General features: G+C 45.9%; 1 protein-coding gene across 1 annotated transcript in view; it reads left to right on the forward strand.

Moving 5' to 3' along the window:
• Window positions 1-26,442, forward strand: part of LOC139406299 (TLE family member 3, transcriptional corepressor a) — a 105,061-nt gene that overhangs the window by 1,741 nt on the left and 76,878 nt on the right. The window contains exons 2-4 of the mRNA XM_071148763.1: window positions 1-63; window positions 2,409-2,472; window positions 16,905-16,949. The exon at window positions 1-63 is cut by the window's left edge and continues 44 nt beyond it. Of these exons, the coding sequence (XP_071004864.1) occupies window positions 1-63; window positions 2,409-2,472; window positions 16,905-16,949 (172 nt within the window). The remainder of the gene's footprint in view (window positions 64-2,408; window positions 2,473-16,904; window positions 16,950-26,442) is intronic.

Consider the following 26,442-nt stretch of genomic DNA (forward strand, 5'->3'; position numbering starts at 1 on the left):
CGTAGCAGAGTCCTGCGACAGGATCAAGGACGAGTTTCAGTTCCTGCAGGCCCAGTATCACAGGTAACTAGTTAGTTCCTGCAGGCCCAGTATCACAGATAACTGGTCAGTTCCTGCAGGCCCAGTATCACAGATAACTGGTCAGTTCCTGCAGGCCCAGTATCACAGATAACTGGTCAGTTCCTGCAGGCCCAATATCACAGATAACTAGTTAGTTCCTGCAGGCCCAATATCACAGATAACTAGTTAGTTCCATGCAGGCCCAATATCACAGATAACTAGTTAGTTCCTGCAGGCCCAATATCACAGATAACTAGTTAGTTCCATGCAGGCCCAATATCACAGATAACTAGTTAGTTCCCTGCAGGCCCAATATCACAGATAACTAGTCAGTTCCTGCAGGCCCAGTATCACAGGTAAACTAGTCAGTTCCTGCAGGCCCAGTATCACAGGTAAACTAGTCAGTTCCTGCAGGCCCAGTATCACAGTTAGCTAGTCAGTTCCTGCAGGCCCAGTATCACAGTTAGCTAGTCAGTTCCTGCAGGCCCAGTATCACAGTTAGCTAGTCAGTTCCTGCAGGCCCAGTATCACAGTTAGCTAGTCAATTCCTGCAGGCCCAGTATCACAGATAACTAGTCAGTTCAATGCAGGCCCAATATCACAGATAACTAGTCAGTTCAATGCAGGCCCAATATCACAGGTAACTAGTCAGTTCCTGCAGGCCCAGTATCACAGGTAACTAGTCAGTTCCTGCAGGCCCAGTATCACAGTTAGCTAGTCAGTTCCTGCAGGCCCAGTATCACAGTTAGCTAGTCAGTTCCTGCAGGCCCAGTATCACAGTTAGCTAGTCAGTTCCTGCAGGCCCAGTATCACAGTTAGCTAGTCAGTTCCTGCAGGCCCAGTATCACAGTTAGCTAGTCAGTTCCTGCAGGCCCAGTATCCCAGATAACTAGTCAGTTCAATGCAGGCCCAATATCACAGATAACTAGTCAGTTCAATGCAGGCCCAATATCACAGATAACTAGTCAGTTCAATGCAGGCCCAATATCACAGGTAACTAGTTAGTTCCTGCAGGCCCAGTATCACAGGTAAACTAGTCAGTTCCTGCAGGCCCAGTATCACAGGTAAACTAGTCAGTTCCTGCAGGCCCAGTATCACAGGTAAACTAGTCAGTTCCTGCAGGCCCAGTATCACAGGTAAACTAGTCAGTTCCTGCAGGCCCAATATCACAGATAACAAGTCACATATAAGCCTATTTCATTGCAATATGGTAGCCTTTCCAGGGCTTTTGCAGTACGACCATTCTACCAGCATATGTGGCTAAATGTTTTCAGCTGCGCCCTGGAATTAAAATTTAGGAGCACCAAGTGTGCCTTTGGAAACGCATCACCCAGATGATTTACTTCACTGTACAGCAGCCCCCCCCCCCCCCCCGAGTGGAGATTCACCACTGTCTTGCCTCACTACTGCAAATGAAAAACGTCTTATTACCTAAAAATATTTTTTTCATTGTTCTCCTAAATTTATTTTGTGTACTCCCGAAATTGTTCAACTCGCACACGTGCTCCCTGTAAAAAAATTAATTCAATAAATGGTCGACATAGAGTTTTGCGTGTCATCCCGAACTGAATTCGCTACGTTTGTGATTTCCTTTTAGGTGCTAGTCCATCAATATGGAAAAGCTTGGATATGGTTTAAAAGCTTTGGCCCGAATCTTCACTGTGGTAATTGTCTCTTACAGACACGGAGCGAGATCTGATTTGAACAGAACGTTTTATATTACCTGGCTCTACTTTATTATTTGCAAACTCATCTAAATCAGGAGAGTTAATTAGCCCTGTGTTTGACCGCTCAATGTTGCTGCCGTTTTCAGAAAATTAAGGCGCTGAAGTTGACAAATGCAACAATGTGTAAAGTGTTTTCAAACTAGACTGACTGACAGTGATTTATGGAAGGGGCCGGCACAGCAGGTCGTCCTTAATGGAGCCCTATTGCCTATGTAGTGCACTACTTTAGACCAGAGCCCTATAGAACTCTATTGCCTATATAGTGCACTACTTTAGACCAGAGCCCTATTCCCTATATAGTACACTACTTTAGACCAGAGCCCTATTCCCTATATAGTACACTACTTTAGACCAGAGCCTTATTCCCTATATAGTACACTACTTTAGACCATAGCCCTATTCCCTATATAGTACACTACTATAGACCAGGGCCCTATTCCCTATATAGTGCACTACTTTGGACCAGGGCCCTATTCCCTATATAGTGCACTACTTTGGACCAGAGCCCATTGGAATACGGTACCATTGGGGAGGAGGAGGTGGGGGAGGAGGTGGGGGAGGAGGTGGGGGAGGGATTCAGAGAGACGCCTGTAAATTGACACCTTGTTTCCCTGTTTAAAGTCTTAAGGTGGAGTACGACAAGCTGTCCAATGAGAAGACAGAGATGCAACGTCACTATGTCATGGTAAGAGATCATTAAGGGTCTGAATGAACAGGCTTGTCGAGGCATTATCTTCACCTCTGTGTTTCATGTACCTTTCTGTGCTTCGTGTGTGTGTGTGTGTGTTGTACATGTGGTTGATAGGTGTGTGTGTGTGGTGTCTCATACCTCAAATGTTATTTGTTACATGCGCTGAATACAACAGGTGTTGACTTTACTGTGAAATGCTGACTACAACAGGTGTTCTTACTTTACAGTGAAATGCTGACTACAACAGGTGTTGACTTTACTGTGAAATGCTGACTACAACAGGTGTTCTTACTTTACTGTGAAATGCTGACTACAACAGGTGTTCTTACTTTACAGTGAAATGCTGACTACAACAGGTGTTCTTACTTTACAGTGAAATGCTGACTACAACAGGTGTTGACTTTACTGTGAAATGCTGACTACAACAGGTGTCGACTTACAAGCCCTTAACCAACAGTGCTTTAAGACATTTTAAGAAAATAAGTGTTAAGTAAAATTTTGTAAATAAAAGTAACAAATAAATAAACAGCAGCAGTAAAATAACAATAGCGAGGCATTATACCGGTACCCCCTGTATATAGCCTCCACATTGACTCTGTACCGTAACACCCTGTATATAGCCTCCACATTGACTCTGTACCGTAATACCCTGTATATAGCCTCCACATTGACTCGGTACCGTAATACCCTGTATATAGCCTCCACATTGACTCTGTACCGGTACTCCCTGTATATAGCCTCCACATTGACTCTGTACCGGTACCCCCTGTATATAGCCTCCACATTGACTCTGTACCGTAACACCCTGTATATAGCCTCCACATTGACTCTGTACCGGTACCCCCTGTATATAGCCTCCACATTGACTCTGTACCGGTACCCCCTGTATATAGCCTCCACATTGACTCTGTACCGGTACCCCCTGTATATAGCCTCCACATTGACTCTGTACCGGTACCCCCTGTATATAGCCTCCACATTGACTCTGTACCGGTACCCCCTGTATATAGCCTCCACATTGACTCTGTACCGGCTCTGGCTATATACAGAGGGTACCGGTACAGAGTCAATGTGTGGGGGACACAGGTTAGTCGAGGTAATTCAGGTAATATGTACTTGTAGGTAGAGTTATTAAAGTGACTATGCATAGATAATAAACAGAGAGTAGCAGCAGTGTAAAAGAGGGTCTGGGTAGCCCTTTTATGAGCTGTTCAGGAGTGTTATGGCTCGGGGGTAGAAGCTGTTAAGAAACCGGTATCACCGGTACCGCCCGGTAGCTGGTTGACAGGGGTGTGTGTTGTGCCTGTGGTTGACAGGGGTGTGTGTTGTGCCTGTGGTTGATAGGGGTGTGTGTTGTGCCTGTGGTTGATAGGGGTGTGTGTTGTGCCTGTGGTTGATACAGTTGAAGTCTGAAGTTTACATACACTTAGGTTAGGAGTCATTAAAACCCGTTTTTCAACCACTCCACACATTTCTTGTTAACAAACTATAGTTTTGGCGAGTCGGTTAGGACATCTACTTTGTGCATGACACAAATCATTTTTACAACAATTGTTTCCAGACAGATTATTTCACTTATAATTCACTGTATCACAATTCCAGTGGGTCAGAAGTTTACATACATTAAGTTGACTGTGCCTTTAAACAGCTTGGAAAATTCCAGAAAATGATTTAATGGCTTTAGAAGCTTCTGATAGGCTAATTGACATCATTTGGGTTAATTGGAGGTGTACCTGAGGAAGTATTTCAAGGCCTACCTGTAAACTCAGTGCCTCTTTGCTTGACATCATGGGAAGATCAAAAGAAATCAAGTCTGGTTCATCCTTGGGAGCAATTTCCAAACACCTGAAGGTACCGCGTTCATCTGTACAAACAATAGTACGCAAGTATAAACACCATGGGACCACGCAGCCGTCATACCGCTCAGGAAGGAGACGCGTTCTGTCTCCTAGAGATGAACGTACTTTGGTACGAAAAGTGCAAATAAATCCCAGAACAACAGCAAAGGACCTTGTGAAGATGCTGGAGGAAACAGGTACAAAAGTATCTATATCCACAGTAAAACGAGTCCTATATCGACATAACCTGAAAGGCCGCTCAGCAAGGAAGAAGCCACTGCTCCAAAACCGCCATAAAAAAGCCAGACTACAGTTTGCAACTGCACATGGGGACAAAGATCGTACTTTTTTGGAGAAATGTTTTCTTGTCCTCTGAACTGTTTAGCCATAATGACCATCGTTGTGTTTGGAGGAAAAATGGGAAGGCTTGCAAGCCGAAGAACACCATCCCAACCGTGAAGCACGGGGGTGGCAGCATCATGTTGTGGGGGTGCTTTGCTGCAGGAGGGACTGGTGCACTTCACAAAATAGATGGCATCATGAGGTAGGAAAATGACGTGGATATATTGAAGCAACATCTGAAGACATCAGTCAGGAAGTTAAAGCTTGGTCGCAAATGGGTCTTCCAAATGGACAATGACCCTAAGCATACTTCCAAAGTTGTGTTAAAATGGCTTAAGGACAACAAAGTCAGGGTATTGGAGTGGCCATCACAAAGCCCTGACCTCAATTCTATAGATAATGTGTGGGCAGAACTGAAAAAGTGTGTGCGGGCAAGGAGGTCTACAAACCTGACTCAGTTACACCAGCTCTGTCAGGAGGAATGGGCCAAAATTCACCCAACTTATTGCGAGAAGCTTGTGGAAGGCTACCCAACACGTTTGACCCAAGTTCAACCATTTAAAGACAATGCTACCAAATGCTAATTGAGTGTATGTAAACTTCTGACCCACTGGGAATGTGATGAAAGAAATAAAAGCTGAAATAAATCATTCTCTGTACTATTATTCTGACATTTCACATTCTTAAAATAAAGTGGTTATCCTAACTGACCTAAAACAGGGAATTTTTACTAGGATTAAATGTTGGGGTTGAACGACCTGTGTCTAGTTCATTAGAAATGAAACCTTTCAAATTGGAAAAATAAGTCACGGAAGTTTTTTGTGCAAATATAAAGACTTTAGAGTAGTAAGACGTATAAAAGCAACAGATACCATTAGTAAGAAGGGCCTGGAAGCATCTTGTATGGTGAGCTACTGACTGACTAGGACAGGCAAGTCCCATACTATTGTGGAGGACTTCATTCTTCCTGCTGTTACAATGCTGGGTGGAAAAGGCCCAAGTAAACTATACAGACAATGTCTTCATCAAACAGCACTTTCACGATGTATCAGTGACGTGGCAGGAGATGTTTTGAAACAATTACTGCTTCACACAACAGCCAGTGAATTATATGCATTACAGCTGGATGAGTCAACAGGCCTGGCACAGCTCCTGGTATATGTCTGTTACAGCTGGATGAGTCAACAGGCCTGGCACAGCTCCTGGTATATGTCTGTTACAGCTGGATGAGTCAACAGGCCTGGCACAGCTCCTGGTATATGTCTGTTACAGCTGGATGAGTCAACAGGCCTGGCACAGCTCCTGGTCTATGTCTGTTACAGCTGGATGAGTCAACAGGCGTGGTGGGCCTGGCACAGCTCCTGGTATATGTCCGTTACAGCTGGATGAGTCAACAGGCCTGGCACAGCTCCTGGTATATGTCTGTTACAGCTGGATGAGTCAACAGGCCTGGCACAGCTCCTGGTATATGTCTGTTACAGCTGGATGAGTCAACAGACGAGGCGGGCCTGGCACAGCTCCTGGTATATGTCTGTTACAGCTGGATGAGTCAACAGACGAGGCGGGCCTGGCACAGCTCCTGGTATATGTCTGTTACAGCTGGATGAGTCAACAGGCCTGGCACAGCTCCTGGTATGTCTGTTACAGCTGGATGAGTCAACAGACGTGGTGGGCCTGGCACAGCTCCTGGTATATGTCTGTTACAGCTGGATGAGTCAACAGACGTGGTGGGCCTGGCACAGCTCCTGGTATATGTCTGTTACAGCTGGATGAGTCAACAGACGTGGTGGGCCTGGCACAGCTCCTGGTATATGTCTGTTACAGCTGGATGAGTCAACAGACGGGGTGGGCCTGGCACAGCTCCTGGTATATGTCCGTTACAGCTGGATGAGTCAACAGACGTGGTGGGCCTGGCACAGCTCCTGGTATATGTCTGTTACAGCTGGATGAGTCAACAGGCCTGGCACAGCTCCTGGTATATGTCCGTTACAGCTGGATGAGTCAACAGGCCTGGCACAGCTCCTGGTATGTCTGTTACAGCTGGATGAGTCAACAGACATGGCACAGCTCCTGGTATATGTCTGTTACAGCTGGATGAGTCAACAGGCCTGGCACAGCTCCTGGTATGTCTGTTACAGCTGGATGAGTCAACAGGCCTGGCACAGCTCCTGGTATGTCTGTTACAGCTGGATGAGTCAACAGGCCTGGCACAGCTCCTGGTATATGTCTGTTACGTTTACGGGGGGGTCAATTAAGGAGGACATCTGGACTCTTCTGCAAACCACTGGTAACCAGGACAACAGGAGAGGATATTTTTTAAGTACTGGACAGCTTTGTGACATCAAATGGACTTTGGTGGTCAAGATGTGTTGGTATCTGTACTGATGGTGTAAAAGCCATGACAGGGAGACATAGTGGAGTGGTAACACGCGTGCAAGCAGTTGCTCCCGACGCCACTTGGGTCCACTACAGCATCCACCGAGAGGCTCTTGGGTACACTGCAGCATCCCCCTAGAGGCTCTTGGGTAAACTGCAGCATCCACAGAGAGGCTCTTGCTGCCAAGGGAATGCCTGACCGCCTGAAAGACAGCAGTGAAAATGGTTCACTTTGTTGAAGCAAGGCCCCTGAACTCTGGTGTTTTTTCTGCACTATGCAATGATATGGGCAGCGACCATGTAACGCTTTCACAACACACAGAAGAAGTGCGCTGGTTATCAAGGGGCAAAGTATTGACATGTTTTTTTTTAAATTGAGAGACGAGCTTAAAGTTTTCTTTACTGACCATCATGTTCACTTGTCTGACCGCTTGCATGAGGACGGGTTTCTCACAGGACTGGCCTATCTGCGTGATGTATTTTCTCGTCTGAATGATTTGAATCTATAAATCACAGGGACTCTCTGCAACTGTATTCAATGTGCGGGACAAATTTGAGGCTATGATTAAGAAGTTGGACCTCTTCTCTGTCTGCATTAACAAGGACAACACACAGGTCTTTCCATCATTGTATGATTTTTTTGTGTGCAAATGAACTCAAGCTTACAGACAATGTCAAATGTGATATAGCGAAGCACCTGAGGGAGTTGAGTGCTCAATTACGCAGGTACTTTCCAGAAACGGACGACACAAACAACTGGATTCATTATCCCTTTCATGCCCTGCCTCCAGTCCACTTACCGATATCTGAACAAGAGAGTCTCATCAAATTGCAACAAGTGATTCTGTGAAAATGTAATAGAATCAGAAGCCTCTGCCTGATTTCTGGATAGGGCTGCGCTCAGAGTATCCTGCCTTGGCAAATCGCGCTGTTAAGACACTGATGCCCTTTGCAACCACGTACCTATGTGGGAGTGGATTCTCGGCCCTCACTAGCATGAACACTAAATACAGGCACAGACTGTGTGTGGAAAATGATTTAAGACTGAGACTCTCTCCAATTACAACCCAACATTGCAGAGTTATGTGCATCCTTTCAAGCACACCCTTCTCATTAACCTGTGGTGAGTTATTCACCATTTTCAATGAACAAATAAGGTTTTATATGTAAGAGGGTTAAAGAAAGAGTAGTGTGTGCGGCAGGCTTATAATGATGGCAACAAAACAAAAATCCATTTGACACTGGTGCTAGAGGGGGTACAGCTGACCCTGGTGCTAGAGGGGCTACAGCTGACCCTGGTGCTAGAAGGGGTGCTAGAGGGGGTACAGCTGACCCTGGTGCTAGAAGGGGTGCTAGAGGGGGTACAGCTGACCCTGGTGCTAGAAGGGGTGCTAGAGGGGGTACAGCTGACCCTGGTGCTAGAAGGGGTGCTAGAGGGGGTACAGCTGACCCTGGTGCTAGAAGGGGTGCTAGAGGGGGTACAGCTGACCCTGGTGCTAGAAGGGGTGCTAGAGGGGGTACAGCTGACCCTGGTGCTAGAAGGGGTGCTAGAGGGGGTACAGCTGACCCTGGTGCTAGAGGGGGTACAGGTGACCCTGGTGCTAGAGGGGGTACAGCTGACCCTGGTGCTAGAGGGGGTACAGGTGACCCTGGTGCTAGAGGGGGTACAGCTGACCCTGGTGCTAGAGGGGGTACAGCTGACCCTGGTGCTAGAGGGGGTACAGCTGACCCTGGTGCTAGAGGGGGTACAGCTGACCCTGGTGCTAGAGGGGGTACAGCTGACCCTGGTGCTAGAGGGGGTACAGGTGACCCTGGTGCTAGAGGGGGTACAGCTGACCCTGGTGCTAGAGGGGCTACAGCTGACCCTGGTGCTAGAGGGGCTACAGCTGACCCTGGTGCTAGAGGGGCTACAGCTGACCCTGGTGCTAGAGGGGCTACAGTTGACCCTGGTGCTAGAGGGGGTACAGCTGACCCTGGTGCTAGAGGGGCTACAGCTGACCCTGGTGCTAGAGGGGCTACAGCTGACCCTGGTGCTAGAGGGGCTACAGCTGACCCTGGTGCTAGAGGGGCTACAGCTGACCCTGGTGCTAGAGGGGCTACAGCTGACCCTGGTGCTAGAGGGGCTACAGCTGACCCTGGTGCTAGAGGGGCTACAGCTGACCCTGGTGCTAGAGGGGCTACAGCTGACCCTGGTGCTAGAGGGGGTACAGATGACCCTGGTGCTAGAGGGGCTACAGCTGACCCTGGTGCTAGAAGGGGTACAGCTGACCCTGATGCTAGAAGGGGTACAGCTGACCCTGGTGCTAGAGGGGGTGCTAGAGGGGGTACAGCTGACCCTGGTGCTAGAGGGGGTACAGGACTATAAAACATTTGGGAACCACACGTCTAGAAGAACACACACACACACACATCTAGAAGAACACACACACACACACACACACCTAGAAGAACACACACACACCTAGAAGAACACACACACACACCTAGAAGAACACACACACACACACCTAGAAGAACACACACACACACGTCTAGAAGAACACACACACACACACACACACACACACACACACACACACACACACACCTAGAAGAACACACACACACACGTCTAGAAGAACACACACACACACACACACACACACACACACACACACACACACACACACACACACACACGTCTAGAAGAACACACACACACACACGTCTAGAAGAACACACACACACACACGTCTAGAAGAACACACACACACACACGTCTAGAAGAACACACACACACATCTAGAAGAACATACACACACACACACACACACACATCTAGAAGAACACACACACACACACGTCTAGAAGAACACACAGAAATGTCTATTTGCTCAGTTGAACTATGTTGCTCTGTTCTCCTCTGATACCTCAGGCAGGTGTGTGTGTGCGTGCGTGCGTGCGTGTGTGTGTGTGTGTGTGTGTGTGTGTGTGTGTGTGTGTGTGTGTGTGTGAGTGACATGTAATCCATCGAGACCACAGGCAGCGGCGGTCAGAGACTCAGGGGCAGAAATGGATTTCCTGTGTGTGTGTGTGTGTGTGTGTGTGTGTGCAATTACTTTGAGAAGCTCAATGTACTATTCAGTCCATTAGCTTCTTCCAAAATGACCTTTGAACCAAGACAAGACGAGGAGAGAGCTGGTATGTCTGATAGCAGATCAGAGAGACACTGGCCCTCCCTGGTGTAACCAGATTCCTTAGACGGACTGTGCCCCAAATGGCAACCTATTCGCTATATAGTGCACTACTGTATGGGCAGTAGAGTGCTAATTTCCCCTGTCAAAAGTAGTGCACTACTCTGTAGGCCATAGGGTACCATTTCAGTTGGAGATAGACAGCACTGTGCAGGGCTAAATGTAGGAGCTACTGCTGCCTCTCTTTCTCCACATTTGTATTGAAATGTTTACCTAGCCTCTTCCCTCCCTCACTACCCACTGCTGTTCTGTTTTCATCCTCATCCCTGTTCTGTTGTTTTAATCCTCATCCTGTTCTGTTGTTTTAATCCTCATCCTGTTCTGTTGTTTTCATCCTCATCCTGTTCTGTTGTTTTCATCCTCATCCTGTTCTGTTGTTTTAATCCTCATCCTGTTCTGTTGTTTTAATCCACATCCTGTTCTGTTGTTTTCATCCTCATCCTGTTCTGTTGTTTTAATCCTCATTCTGTTCTGTTGTTTTAATCCTCATCCTGTTCTGTTGTTTTAATCCTCATCCTGTTCTGTTGTTTTCATCCTCATCCTGTTCTGTTGTTTTCATCCTCATCCTGTTCTGTTGTTTTAATCCTCATCCTGTTCTGTTCTGTTTTAATCCTCATCCTGTTCTGTTCTGTTTTAATCCTCATCCTGTTCTGTTGTTTTAATCCTCATCCTGTTCTGTTGTTTTCATCCTCATCCTGTTCTGTTGTTTTCATCCACATCCTGTTCTGTTGTTTTAATCCACATCCTGTTCTGTTGTTTTAATCCTCACTGCTGTTCTGTTGTTTTCATCCTCATCCTGTTCTGTTGTTTTAATCCTCATCCTGTTCTGTTGTTTTAATCCTCATCCTGTTCTGTTGTTTTAATCCACATCCTGTTCTGTTGTTTTCATCCTCATCCTGTTCTGTTGTTTTAATCCTCATCCTGTTCTGTTGTTTTAATCCACATCCTGTTCTGTTGTTTTAATCCTCATCCTGTTCTGTTGTTTTAATCCTCACTGCTGTTCTGTTGTTTTAATCCTCACTGCTGTTCTGTTGTTTTAATCCTCATCCTTCCTTGCTCTGCTATTGGTTTAGGCCCCTTCCATGCTCTGCTATTGGTTTAGGCCCCTGTCAGTAGACTGTTAGTTTTCCGTTGATACAGGAGGTGTAAAGGCCCAATCCACTCATTTGGGGAATTTTTGTCTTTATTTTTTTTACACTGTTGGTCAAACGTTTTACAACATCTAATCATTCAAGGTTTTTTATTTTTATTTTTATTTTTTTACTATTTTCTACATTAGATGACAAAAACTATGAAATAAAACATATGGAATCATAAACAAATCAAAATATATTTTATATTTGAGATTCTTCAAAGTAGCTACTCTTTGCCTTGATGACAGCTTTGCACACTCTTGGCGTTCTCTCAACCAGCTTCACGAGGTAGTCACATGGAATGCATTTCAATTAACAGGTGTGCCTTCAGTTAATTTGTGGAATTTCTTTCCTTCTTAATGCGTGTGAGCCAATCAGTTGTGTTGTGACAAGGTAGGGGTGGTGTACAGTAGACAGTCCTATTTGGTAAAAGACCAAGTCAATATTATGGCAAGAACAGCTCAAATGCCATGTGTAGTGTGATGTAGGGAATATGGTGTCATGGGTAGTGACTGTAGGGAATATGGTTCCATCTGTAGTGACTGTAGGGAATATGGTGTCATGGGTAGTGACTGTAGGGAATATGGATCCATCTGTAGTGACTGTAGGGAATATGGTGTCATGGGTAGTGACTGTAGGGAATATGGTGTCATGGGTAGTGACTGTAGGGAATATGGTGTCATGGGTAGTGACTGTAGGGAATATGGATCCATCTGTAGTGACTGTAGGGAATATGGTTCCATCTGTAGTGACTGTAGGGAATATGGTTCCATCTGTAGTGACTGTAGGGAATATGGATCCATCTGTAGTGACTGTAGGGAATATGGATCCATCTGTTGTGACTCTAGGGAATATGGATCCATCTGTAGTGACTGTAGGGAATATGGTGTCATGGGTAGTGACTGTAGGGAATATGGTTCCATCTGTAGTGACTGTAGGGAATATGGATCCATCTGTTGTGACTGTAGGGAATATGGATCCATCTGTAGTGACTGTAGGGAATATGGTGTCATGGGTAGTGACTGTAGGGAATATGGATCCATCTGTAGTGACTGTAGGGAATATGGTTCCATCTGTAGTGACTGTAGGGAATATGGTGTCATGGGTAGTGACTGTAGGGAATATGGTTCCATCTGTAGTGACTGTAGGGAATATGGTTCCATCTGTAGTGACTGTAGGGAATATGGATCCATCTGTAGTGACTGTAGGGAATATGGATCCATCTGTAGTGACTGTAGGGAATATGGTTCCATCTGTAGTGACTGTAGGGAATATGGTGTCATGGGTAGTGACTGTAGGGAATATGGTTCCATCTGTAGTGACTGTAGGGAATATGGTTCCATCTGTAGTGACTGTAGGGAATATGGTTCCATCTGTAGTGACTGTAGGGAATATGGTTCCATCTGTAGTGACTGTAGGGAATATGGTTCCATCTGTAGTGACTGTAGGGAATATGGATCCATCTGTTGTGACTGTAGGGAATATGGATCCATCTGTAGTGACTGTAGGGAATATGGATCCATCTGTAGTGACTGTAGGGAATATGGATCCATCTGTAGTGACTGTAGGGAATATGGTGTCATGGGTAGTGACTGTAGGGAATATGGGTTCCATCTGTAGTGACTGTAGGGAATATGGTGTCATGGGTAGTGACTGTAGGGAATATGGATCCATCTGTAGTGACTGTAGGGAATATGGTTCCATCTGTAGTGACTGTAGGGAATATGGTGTCATGGGTAGTGACTGTAGGGAATATGGTGTCATGGGTAGTGACTGTAGGGAATATGGTGTCATGGGTAGTGACTGTAGGGAATATGGTGTCATGGGTAGTGACTGTAGGGAATATGGTGTCATGGGTAGTGACTGTAGGGAATATGGATCCATCTGTAGTGACTGTAGGGAATATGGTTCCATCTGTAGTGACTGTAGGGAATATGGTTCCATCTGTAGTGACTGTAGGGAATATGGATCCATCTGTAGTGACTGTAGGGAATATGGATCCATCTGTTGTGACTCTAGGGAATATGGATCCATCTGTAGTGACTGTAGGGAATATGGTGTCATGGGTAGTGACTGTAGGGAATATGGTTCCATCTGTAGTGACTGTAGGGAATATGGATCCATCTGTTGTGACTGTAGGGAATATGGATCCATCTGTAGTGACTGTAGGGAATATGGTGTCATGGGTAGTGACTGTAGGGAATATGGTGTCATGGGTAGTGACTGTAGGGAATATGGTTCCATCTGTAGTGACTGTAGGGAATATGGTGTCATGGGTAGTGACTGTAGGGAATATGGTTCCATCTGTAGTGACTGTAGGGAATATGGTTCCATCTGTAGTGACTGTAGGGAATATGGATCCATCTGTAGTGACTGTAGGGAATATGGATCCATCTGTAGTGACTGTAGGGAATATGGTTCCATCTGTAGTGACTGTAGGGAATATGGTGTCATGGGTAGTGACTGTAGGGAATATGGTTCCATCTGTAGTGACTGTAGGGAATATGGTTCCATCTGTAGGGAATATGGTTCCATCTGTAGTGACTGTAGGGAATATGGTTCCATCTGTAGTGACTGTAGGGAATATGGATCCATCTGTTGTGACTGTAGGGAATATGGATCCATCTGTAGTGACTGTAGGGAATATGGTGTCATGGGTAGTGACTGTAGGGAATATGGGTTCCATCTGTAGTGACTGTAGGGAATATGGTTCCATCTGTAGTGACTGTAGGGAATATGGTGTCATGGGTAGTGACTGTAGGGAATATGGTGTCATGGGTAGTGACTGTAGGGAATATGGTTCCATCTGTAGTGACTGTAGGGAATATGGTGTCATGGGTAGTGACTGTAGGGAATATGGATCCATCTGTAGTGACTGTAGGGAATATGGTGTCATGGGTAGTGACTGTAGGGAATATGGTGTCATGGGTAGTGACTGTAGGGAATATGGATCCATCTGTAGTGACTGTAGGGAATATGGATCCATCTGTTGTGACTGTAGGGAATATGGATCCATCTGTAGTGACTGTAGGGAATATGGTGTCATGGGTAGTGACTGTAGGGAATATGGATCCATCTGTAGTGACTGTAGGGAATATGGTTCCATCTGTAGTGACTGTAGGGAATATGGTGTCATGGGTAGTGACTGTAGGGAATATGGTTCCATCTGTAGTGACTGTAGGGAATATGGTTCCATCTGTAGTGACTGTAGGGAATATGGATCCATCTGTAGTGACTGTAGGGAATATGGATCCATCTGTAGTGACTGTAGGGAATATGGTTCCATCTGTAGTGACTGTAGGGAATATGGTGTCATGGGTAGTGACTGTAGGGAATATGGTTCCATCTGTAGTGACTGTAGGGAATATGGTTCCATCTGTAGTGACTGTAGGGAATATGGTTCCATCTGTAGTGACTGTAGGGAATATGGTTCCATCTGTAGTGACTGTAGGGAATATGGTTCCATCTGTAGTGACTGTAGGGAATATGGATCCATCTGTTGTGACTGTAGGGAATATGGATCCATCTGTAGTGACTGTAGGGAATATGGATCCATCTGTAGTGACTGTAGGGAATATGGTGTCATGGGTAGTGACTGTAGGGAATATGGGTTCCATCTGTAGTGACTGTAGGGAATATGGTGTCATGGGTAGTGACTGTAGGGAATATGGATCCATCTGTAGTGACTGTAGGGAATATGGTGTCATGGGTAGTGACTGTAGGGAATATGGTGTCATGGGTAGTGACTGTAGGGAATATGGTGTCATGGGTAGTGACTGTAGGGAATATGGTGTCATGGGTAGTGACTGTAGGGAATATGGTGTCATGGGTAGTGACTGTAGGGAATATGGATCCATCTGTAGTGACTGTAGGGAATATGGTTCCATCTGTAGTGACTGTAGGGAATATGGTTCCATCTGTAGTGACTGTAGGGAATATGGATCCATCTGTAGTGACTGTAGGGAATATGGATCCATCTGTTGTGACTCTAGGGAATATGGATCCATCTGTAGTGACTGTAGGGAATATGGTGTCATGGGTAGTGACTGTAGGGAATATGGTTCCATCTGTAGTGACTGTAGGGAATATGGATCCATCTGTTGTGACTGTAGGGAATATGGATCCATCTGTAGTGACTGTAGGGAATATGGTGTCATGGGTAGTGACTGTAGGGAATATGGTGTCATGGGTAGTGACTGTAGGGAATATGGTTCCATCTGTAGTGACTGTAGGGAATATGGTGTCATGGGTAGTGACTGTAGGGAATATGGTTCCATCTGTAGTGACTGTAGGGAATATGGTTCCATCTGTAGTGACTGTAGGGAATATGGATCCATCTGTAGTGACTGTAGGGAATATGGATCCATCTGTAGTGACTGTAGGGAATATGGATCCATCTGTAGTGACTGTAGGGAATATGGTGTCATGGGTAGTGACTGTAGGGAATATGGTTCCATCTGTAGTGACTGTAGGGAATATGGTTCCATCTGTAGGGAATATGGTTCCATCTGTAGTGACTGTAGGGAATATGGTTCCATCTGTAGTGACTGTAGGGAATATGGATCCATCTGTTGTGACTGTAGGGAATATGGATCCATCTGTAGTGACTGTAGGGAATATGGTGTCATGGGTAGTGACTGTAGGGAATATGGGTTCCATCTGTAGTGACTGTAGGGAATATGGTTCCATCTGTAGTGACTGTAGGGAATATGGTGTCATGGGTAGTGACTGTAGGGAATATGGTGTCATGGGTAGTGACTGTAGGGAATATGGTTCCATCTGTAGTGACTGTAGGGAATATGGTGTCATGGGTAGTGACTGTAGGGAATATGGATCCATCTGTAGTGACTGTAGGGAATATGGTGTCATGGGTAGTGACTGTAGGGAATATGGTGTCATGGGTAGTGACTGTAGGGAATATGGATCCATCTGTAGTGACTGTAGGGAATATAGTTCCATCTGTAGTGACTGTAGGGAATATGGATCCATCTGTAGTGACTGTAGGGAATATGGTGTCATGGGTAGTGACTGTAGGGAATATGGTTCCATCTGTAGTGACTGTAGGGAATATGGTGTCATGGGTAGTGACTGTAGGGAATATGGTGTCATGGGTAGTGACTAGGGAATATGGTGTCATGGGTAGTGACTGTAGGGAATATGGATCCATCTGTAGTGACTGTAGGGAATATGGTTCCATCTGTAGTGACTGTAGGGAATATGGTGTCATGGGTAGTGACTGTAGGGAATATGGTGTCATGGGTAGTGACTGTAGGGAATATGGTGTCATGGGTAGTGACTGTAGGGAATATGGTGTCATGGGTAGTGACTGTAGGGAATATGGTGTCATGGGTAGTGACTGTAGGGAATATGGTGTCATGGGTAGTGACTGTAGGGAATATGGTGTCATGGGTAGTGACTGTAGGGAATATGGTGTCATTTCGTATCGTTTTAGTTTAAATAATCTTGTGGTCAAAATAATCATGACGTTTCCTCTTCTGTTGCAGTATTACGAGATGTCCTATGGGCTCAACATAGAGATGCAGAAACAGGTATGTTACCATCACTCCTCTTTGGGATGGTCTGCCAGGGATTACGGTGCAGTAACAATGCATAGTCACTGCACTGTATGCTGGGTAAAATTGTCTGTTCATTTGGCTGTACAGAGCCTTCTGACAGTATTCACACCACCCTAGACTTTTTCCACATTTTGTTGTTAGTCTGAATTTGAAAATGTATTACGTTTAGATGTTGTGTTACTGGTCTACACACACAATACCCTATAATGACATCACAATACCCTATAATGACATCACAATACCCCATAATGACATCACAATACCCCATAATGACATCACAATACCCATTAATAACATCACAATACCCTATAATGACATCACAATACCCATTAATAACATCACAATACCCATTAATAACATCACAATACCCCATAATGACATCACAATACCCCATAATGACATCACAATACCCCATAATGTCAAAGTGGAATTATGTTTTTAGACATTTTTTACAAAATTCATTAAAAATGAAAAGCTGAAATGTCTTGAGTCAATAAGTATTCAAACCCAACGTCATGTCAAGACTAAATCAGTTCAGGAGTAAATATTTACTGAACAAATAATAACGTAATCAGTTCAGGAGTAAATATTTACTGAACAAATAATAACGTAATCAGTTCAGGAGTAAACATTTACTGAACAAATAATAACGTAATAAGTTGCATGGACTCACTCTGTGTGCAATAATAGTGTTTAACATGATTTATGAATGTCTACCTCATCTCTGTACCCCACACATCAGTCGAGCAGTGAATTTCAAACACAGATTCAACCATAAAGACCAGGGAGGTTTTCCAATGCCTCAAAGAAGAGCACCGATTGGTAGATGGGTTAAAAAAAACTAAAAAGCAGACATTGAATATCCCTTTGAGCATGGTGAAGTTATTCATTCCAGTTTGGATGGTGTATCAATACACCCAGTCGCTACAAAGATACAGGCGTCCTTCCTAACTCAGTTACCGGAGAGGAAGGAAACCTGTCAGGGAATTCATCATGAGGCCAATGGTGACTTTAAAACAGTTATAGAGTTTAATGGCTGTGATAGGAGGAAACTGAGGATGGTTCAACAACATTGTAGTTACTCCACAATACTAACCTAAATACCAGAGTTTAATGGCTGTGATAGGAGGAAACTGAGGATGGATCAACAACATTGTAGTTACTCTACAATACTAACCTAAATAACAGAGTGAAAAGAAGGAAGTCTATAAAGAATAAACATTTTCCAAAACATGCATCCCTGTTTGCAACGTGGCACTAATGTAAAACGGCAAAACATGTGGCAACGAACTCTTTGTCCAAAGTGTTTGGGGAAAACACAACCCATCACTGAGTACCACTCATCATCTGGTTCCGTCTGCTTGAGACAAATTCACCTTTCGGCATGACACCAAAACCACAAGGTCAAATGGAGACACTGGAGTTGCTTCCCAAGACGACATTGACAATTTCCTGAGTTGATTTAGTTACAGTTTTAGTTTTAAGATGCGCTATGTATCGGTGAACATAATTCATTGCCCTTGACAATCAACCGTTCTCCGTCGCGGGTGATGATGGCTTCCACCGACTGGTCGAGCACCGGTTTTCCAGACGTACCGGAGTTGAAACGCCATGAGCTACTTGCTATGGGCGTCACTGCTATTAGCTTCACCACTGACATTTGGACCAGCGATGTCAGCCCCATGAGTCTGACTTGCACAGTCGGCTCGCGGAGGATTTCCTACTGAGGAAAGTCAATGTGCTGGTTGTCATACCACTGCTGCCATTTCAATGGCATTTGAGAACATGTTTGAAACATGAACACACTAGTAAGCTCTCATTCAAAACAACTGACTGGAGGAATTAGTTTATCAACTGTGTCTGCAGCAGGCTCCTTCTGCAGCAGGCCCCTCCTCTGTCTGCAGCAGGCCCCTCCTCTGTCTGCAGCAGGCCCCTCCTCTGTCTGCAGCAGGCTCCCCCTCTGTCTGCAGCAGGCTCCTCCTGCAGCAGGCCCCTCCTCTGTCTGCAGCAGGCCCCTCCTCTGTCTGCAGCAGGCCCCTCCTCTGTCTGCAGCAGGCTCCCCCTCTGTCTGCAGCAGGCTCCTCCTCTGTCTGCAGCAGGCTCCTCCTCTGTCTGCAGCAGGCTCCTCCTCTGTCTACAGCAGGCCCCTCCTCTGTCTGCAGCAGGCCCCCTCTCTGTCATGGCATTGAAATGTCTGCAGCAGGCCCCTCCTCTGTCTGCAGCAGGCCCCTCCTCTGTCTGCAGCAGGCTCCCCCTCTGTCTGCAGCAGGCTCCTCCTGCAGCAGGCCCCTCCTCTGTCTGCAGCAGGCTCCCCCTCTGTCTGCAGCAGGCTCCTCCTGCAGCAGGCCCCTCCTCTGTCTGCAGCAGGCCCCTCCTCTGTCTGCAGCAGGCTCCTCCTCTGTCTGCAGCAGGCTCCTCCTCTGTCTACAGCAGGCCCCTCCTCTGTCTGCAGCAGGCCCCCTCTCTGTCATGGCATTGAAATGTTGAAACTCAACAAAACTGACAGGGATGTAGAACAAATTCAATTTTTCAGCTCATATTATTATTTTTTTGGTTCAGTGTAGAATTCATATTCTAATTCCTGATTTTAACGGCACCGATTCTGTCACATGACAGTGGAGTACACATGCCCATTCTGACTTCGCCAATGCTAAGCTAACCAGGTTGGCTAGCAGCCAGTGTGTGATGTTAGTGCTGGTATCTATGGAGTGAAGACGGCCCCTTTTCTCCGACGAGGTTCTTTACTGGTCCACATTGGCCAATGACACAGTTGCCCTTGACAACAGTTTGCCCCAGGAAGCAAAACTGCCCACACAGGCTGTTGAACAAGCGATTCGGTGGAATTCTCTCTTTACTGTGTTGCCACCACGCTCGATGCGATGTACAGTTGAAGTCAGAAGTTTACATACACCTTTCGCCAAATACATTTCAACTCAGTTTTTCACAATTCCTGACATTTAATCCTAGTAAAAATTCCCTGTCTAAAGTCAGTTAGGATCACCACTTTATTTTAAGAATGTGAAATGTCAGAATAATAGTACAGAGAATGATTTATTTCAGCTTTTATTTCTTTCATCACATTCCCAGTGGGTCAGAAGTTTACATACACTCAATTAGCATTTGGTAGCATTGCCTTTGAATTGTTTAACTTAGGTCAAACGTTTCGGGTAGCCTTACACAAGCTTCCCACAATAAGTTTTGGCCCATTCCTCCTGACAGAGCTGGTGTAACTGAGTCAGGTTTGTAGGCCTTCTTGCTCACACACACTTTTTCAGTTCTGCCCACACATTATCTATAAGATTGAGGTCAGCGCTTTGTGATGGCCACTCCAATACCTAGACTTTGTTGTCCTTAAGCCATTTTGCCACAACTTTGGAAGTATGCTTAGGGTCATTGCCCATGTGGAAGACCCATTTGTGACCAAGCTTTAACTTCCTGACTGATGTCTTGAGATGTTGCTTCAATATATCTACATAATTTTCCTTCCTCATGATGCCATCTATTTTGTGAAGTGCACCAGTCCCTCCTGCAGCAAAGCACCCCCACAACATGATGCTGCCACCCCCGTTCTTCACGGTTGGGATGGTGTTCTTCGGCTTGCAAGCCTCCCCCTTTTTCCTCCAAACATAACGATGGTCAGAGAGGATTTTTGGTCAGTGTGTAACTTTTTATTTAACAAGTCAAGTCAGTTAAGAACAAATTATTATTCACAATGACGGCTGACCCCTGGCCAAACCCAGACGACCCCGGCCGACCCTGGCCGACCCCCGGCCAAACCCAGACGACCCCCGGCCAAACCCAGACGACACTGGGCCAATTGTGCGCTGACTCCCAATCATGGCCGGGTGTGATACAGCCTGGATTCGAACCGGGGACTGTAGTGACACCTCTTGCACTGAGATGCCGTGTGTGTGTGTGTGTGTGTGTGTGTGGGATGATTAGAAGGCCTCTAAAACGTTTCAGTATCAGTTTTTTTGTTTGCCAAGTACAATATTAGATATCGGTATCGGCCAAAAATGTCACGTCGATGCATCACTAGTTTTCACTTAAAATCGACTTGAAAATCAATGACATGACTTGAAAATTGAACATGTCTGTCTATGATCAACAACCAACTTGACAGGGCTTGTATAATTAAAAAAAAAAAAAATGTGTAAATATTGTACAATCCAGGTGTGCAAAGCTCTTAGAGACTTACCCAGAAAGACTCACAGCTGTAATCACTCTTAGAGACTTACCCAGAAAGACTCACAGCTCTTAGAGACTTACCCAGAAAGACTCACAGCTGTAATCTCTCTTAGATACTTACCCAGAAAGACTCACAGCTGTAATCACTCTTAGAGACTTACCCAGAAAGACTCACAGCTGTAATCTCTCTTAGATACTTACCCAGAAAGACTCACAGCTGTAATCTCTCTTAGATACTTACCCAGAAAGACTCACAGTTGTAATCACTCTTAGAGACTTACCCAGAAAGACTCACAGCTGTAATCACTCTTAGAGACTTACCCAGAAAGACTCACAGTTGTAATCACTCTTAGATACTTACCCAGAAAGACTCACAGCTGGAATCTCTCTTAGAGACTTAATCACTGCCAAAGGTGTATTATAACCCAAAGGTGTATTATAACGTGTTATAACTTGGGTTTGAATACTTCTTTAAATGAAGTATTTCTGTATTTCAATTTCAATAAATTTGAGAAGAAAAACAAATCTAAACGTCACTTTGTCGTTATGGGGTATTGTGTGTTGATGGTTGCTGAATTTTGGAGGGGATATAATCCATTTTGAATTCCGGCTGTAACTCAGAAATGTGGAATAAGTCAAGGGGTATGAATACTTTCTGAATGCACTATATAGTATAGCCTTCAGAACAGTACCTCAGAGCTTCTCTAGGTTAGAGAGACGGTCTTTGTGTCAGAGGAACTGGAGAGGGGAGGAACTGGAGAGGGGAGGAACTGGAGAGGGGAGGAACTGGAGAGGGGAGGAACTGGAGAGGGGAGGAACTGGAGAGGGGAGGAACTGGAGAGGGGAGGAACTGGAGAGGGGAGGAACTGGAGAGGGGAGGGGGAGGAACTGGAGAGGGAAGGGGGAGGAACTGGAGAGGGAAGGGGGAGGAACTGGAGAGGGAAGGGGGAGGAACTGGAGAGGGAAGGGGGAGGAACTGGAGAGGGAAGAGGGAGGAACTGGAGAGGGAAGAGGGAGGAACTGGAGAGGGAGGAACTGGAGAGGGAGGAACTGGAGAGGGAAGAACTGGAGAGGGAGGAACTGGAGAGATTCTTGTGTTGTGAGCTGAGTTGGGAATCAGTGACAAGACCTGGGTTCACTTACCATATCTGGATAGACACACACACACAGACACACACAGCCTTTGTTTGGAGATTGGCAAAGTGGCACAGAGTCAGCCGTGAGGTCAGACAGATTTAATGAGATTAAAGGCAGGGGGTGTGTGTCAGGTGATTCCTTTGACTTGATGACTACAGACAGAACACTGCTGATGTCAAGACAACTATTCATTACAGGAAGCCCGGGGGTAAAAGCCCTCTCCTCTGGTAGTTCATTACAGGAAGACCGGGGGTAAAAGCCCTCTCCTCTGGTAGTTCATTACAGGAACCCCGAGGGTAAAGCCCTCTCCTCTGGTAGTTCGTTACAGGAACTTCGGGGGTAAAGCCCTCTCCTCTGGTAGTTCGTTACAGGAACCCCGGGGGTAAAGCCCTCTCCTCTGGTAGTTCGTTACAGGAACCCCGGGGGTAAAGCCCCCTCCTCTGGTAGTTCGTTACAGGAACCCCGGGGGTAAAGCCCTCTCCTCTGGTAGTTCGTTACAGGAACCCCGGGGTAAAGCCCTCTCCTCTGTTAGTTTGTTACAGGAACCCCGGGGGTAAAGCCCACTCGTCTGGTAGTTCGTTACAGGAACCCCGGGGGTAAAAGCCCTCTCCTCTGGTAGTTCGTTACAGGAACTTCGGGGGTAAAGCCCTCCTCTGGTAGTTCGTTACAGGAACCCCGGGGGTAAAGCCCTCTCCTCTGGTAGTTCATGTATTATTCCAGGACTGAATGTGTTCCGCTTCTATTGAAAGAGGCAGTAGTTAGAGGGAGGGCTGGATGTAGCTAGAGTGGTGTGGAGGGGGAGGGGTGGAGGGGGAGGTGAGGGAGGGGTGGGAGGGTTGGAGGGGGAGGTGAGGGAGGGGTGGGAGGGTTGGAGGGGGAGGTGAGGGAGGGGTAGAGGGGTGGGAGGGGTAGAGGGAATGACAAGCCAGGCCCTGTTTAAACGGGTTAATCGACTTCCTGCATTGAAGCGGCAGGCAGGCTGGCCTTAATGAAGAACCTCAACGAGACAGAGCTGATGGAAGCTGACTGAATTATTCATCAGTCTAACCAGGCCTCAACCTGAAACAGCTGAACACAGTAATTAAACAGCATCGAAGGCTCAGTGACGAGAGAGGAAGAGGAGGAGGAGGAGGAAGCCCTAACCACCTGAACACAGTGTTAGTAATTAAACAGAGCTTCTAAGGCACAGTGACAAGGGAGAAAGAGGAAGAGGAGGAAGCCCTAACCACCTGAACACGATGTTAGTAATTAGAGCTTATAAGTGTCCAATCCTGCAGGAGGAGGAGGAAGATGAGAAGTAGGAGGAGGAAGATGAGGAGAAGTAGGGGGAGGAAGAAAGGAGGAGGCAGAGGAAGAAAGGAAAAGGAGGAAGAAAGGAAGAGGAAGAAAGGAAGAGAAAGTAGGCGGAGGGTTATCTGAGGAAATCCATTCCTCTAACAGTTCCTTGATGTTATTGAGGAGGGGGGGGGGGGGGGGAGGAGGAACTGGCTTCATGTGGGTTGATCAGATCAGCTGGCAGCATGACACACAGACGCAACAGAAACTCCGCTCAGATTGTGTGTGCGTACGTGTGTAAAACTCCCCACAGAGATGGATAAAGGCGTCGCCATGACGACATGGTCAACTGGGTAGGACTTCCAACTTCATGAGTGGATCCCTCCTCCTGATTTGGCGTCGCCTCCCTCACCCTTCCTGGATGTGAAATGACAACGTGTCAGCAGCTCTAAGAGGTCTCCGGATTTTTACCGAGCACACAGGAGAACACACCGGCAGGGCTAGGATCATCTGTGGAATTTATGACGCCTCAGTTCGACCCAGGGCAAATGTTGAACACACACACACACACACACACACATCACACTCTGCAGTCAGACCAGGTACAGGCCAGACCGTCTGATTATTTATTACCCCGGGCAGCAGATATATGTTGGGCAGCTGATGGGAGATTCTGTGTTAGCTCTCTGAACAGCAGTGACATTAGCAGTGGGCAGAGCAGAGCCAGGGTGATTGGTGTGTCATGTCAAGAGGGAAGGGTCGTGCCGGCCTCAATCTAATGCAGAATAGACACTAAATTAACCTTTAGATAGAAGAGCGGTTGGCTAAATGGAGCTTTAGATAGAAGAGCGGTTGGCTAAATGGACCTTTAGATAGAAGAGCGGCTGGTAAATTAACCTTTAGATAGAAGAGCGGTTGGCTAAATGGAGCTTTAGATGGAAGAGCGGCTGGCTAAATGGACCTTTAGATAGAAGAGCGGTTGGCTAAATGGACCTTTAGATAGAAGAGCGGCTGGCTAAATGGAGCTTTAGATAGAAGAGCGGTTGGCTAAATGGACCTTTAGATAGAAGAGCGGTTGGCTAAATGAACCTTTAGATAGAAGAGCGGTTGGCTAAATGGACCTTTAGATAGAAGAGCGGTTGGCTAAATGAACCTTTAGATAGAAGAGCGGCTGGTATATGGACCTTTAGATAGAAGAGCGGTTGGCTAAATGGACCTTTAGATAGAAGAGCGGTTGGCTAAATGGACCTTTAGATAGAAGAGCGGCTGGCTAAATGGACCTTTAGATAGAAGAGCGGCTGGTATATGGACCTTTAGATAGAAGAGCGGTTGGCTAAATGAACCTTTAGATAGAAGAGCGGCTGGTATATGGACCTTTAGATAGAAGAGCGGTTGGCTAAATGGACCTTTAGATAGAAGAGCGGTTGGCTAAATTAACCTTTAGATAGAAGAGCGGCTGGTATATGGAGCTTTAGATAGAAGAGCGGCTGGCTAAATGGACCTTTAGATAGAAGAGCAGTTGGCTAAATGGACCTTTAGATAGAAGAGCTGCTGGCTAAATGGACCTTTAGATAGAAGAGCGGTTGGCTAAATGGACCTTTAGATAGAAGAGCGGTTGGCTAAATTAACCTTTAGATAGAAGAGCGGTTGGTATATGGACCTTTAGATAGAAGAGCGGTTGGCTAAATGGACCTTTAGATAGAAGAGCGGTTGGCTAAATGGACCTTTAGATAGAAGAGCGGCCGGTTGGCTAAATGGACCTTTAGATAGAAGAGCTGCTGGTATATGGAGCTTTAGATAGAAGAGCGGCTGGCTAAATGGACCTTTAGATAGAAGAGCGGCTGGCTAAATGGACCTTTAGATAGAAGAGCGGCTGGCTAAATTAACCTTTAGATAGAAGAGAGCTTGGCTAAATTAACCTTTAGATAGAAGAGCGGTTGGCTAAATGAACCTTTAGATAGAAGAGCGGTTGGCTAAATGAACCTTTAGATAGAAGAGCGGTTGGCTAAATGGAGCTTTAGATAGAAGAGCGGTTGGCTAAATTAACCTTTAGATAGAAGAGCGGTTGGCTAAATTAACCTTTAGATAGAAGAGCGGCTGGTTGGCTAAATGAACCTTTAGATAGAAGAGCGGTTGGCTAAATTAACCTTTAGATAGAAGAGTGGCTGGTTGGCTAAATGAACCTTTAGATAGAAATCTGCAATAGAAGGCAGAGAGAGCAAATACCTGGAACCACTGACCGTTATATGACACCGATATAGAACTGTAGCTAGAATAGCCTCCTTCCTCATCCCAAGTATTCATTCATCAGCTAAAGAGAGACATCACGCACCACGGTAAAAGCTGCTGATTTGTATAATGTAGTGCCTGTTTGGAGGGATGAAGCCCAGTCATCTGACAGGATCTGTCAGAAGGCCTCGGAACATCGGAACACTGGGACGGAACTCAAAAGGATACATTTCATCCTCACCAGAGCTTCAGTGTGTCGTAGTGTTCTGTTGAGAGAGAGAGAGACTCATGTCATCTTTTAGGTAGGCTCTTTAATGATGATGATGTTTAGTAGTAACGGATGAGGGACTGGGCCTTATTTAGAACGAGGGATACCTACCTCTCTGAAAATAACATGGATGGCCCTCCCTTCATTAAAATATATATTTTTTACCTGATTCTCCCTGAACGCTTGGGGGGAAAAAATAAACAAGTGACCCTTCTCTATATAAGATCAGATGGATAGATAAGCCGTTTACCCTGGCTCAGACTAGAGCCTTAGATAAGCCGTTTACCCTGGCTCAGACTAGAGCCTTAGATAAGCCGTTTACCCTGACTCAGACTAGAGCCTTAGATAAGCCGTTTACCCTGGCTCAGA

The sequence above is a fragment of the Oncorhynchus clarkii genome, chromosome 4 (genome assembly GCF_045791955.1).
Source record: "Oncorhynchus clarkii lewisi isolate Uvic-CL-2024 chromosome 4, UVic_Ocla_1.0, whole genome shotgun sequence".
NCBI classification, from domain to species: domain Eukaryota; kingdom Metazoa; phylum Chordata; class Actinopteri; order Salmoniformes; family Salmonidae; genus Oncorhynchus; species Oncorhynchus clarkii.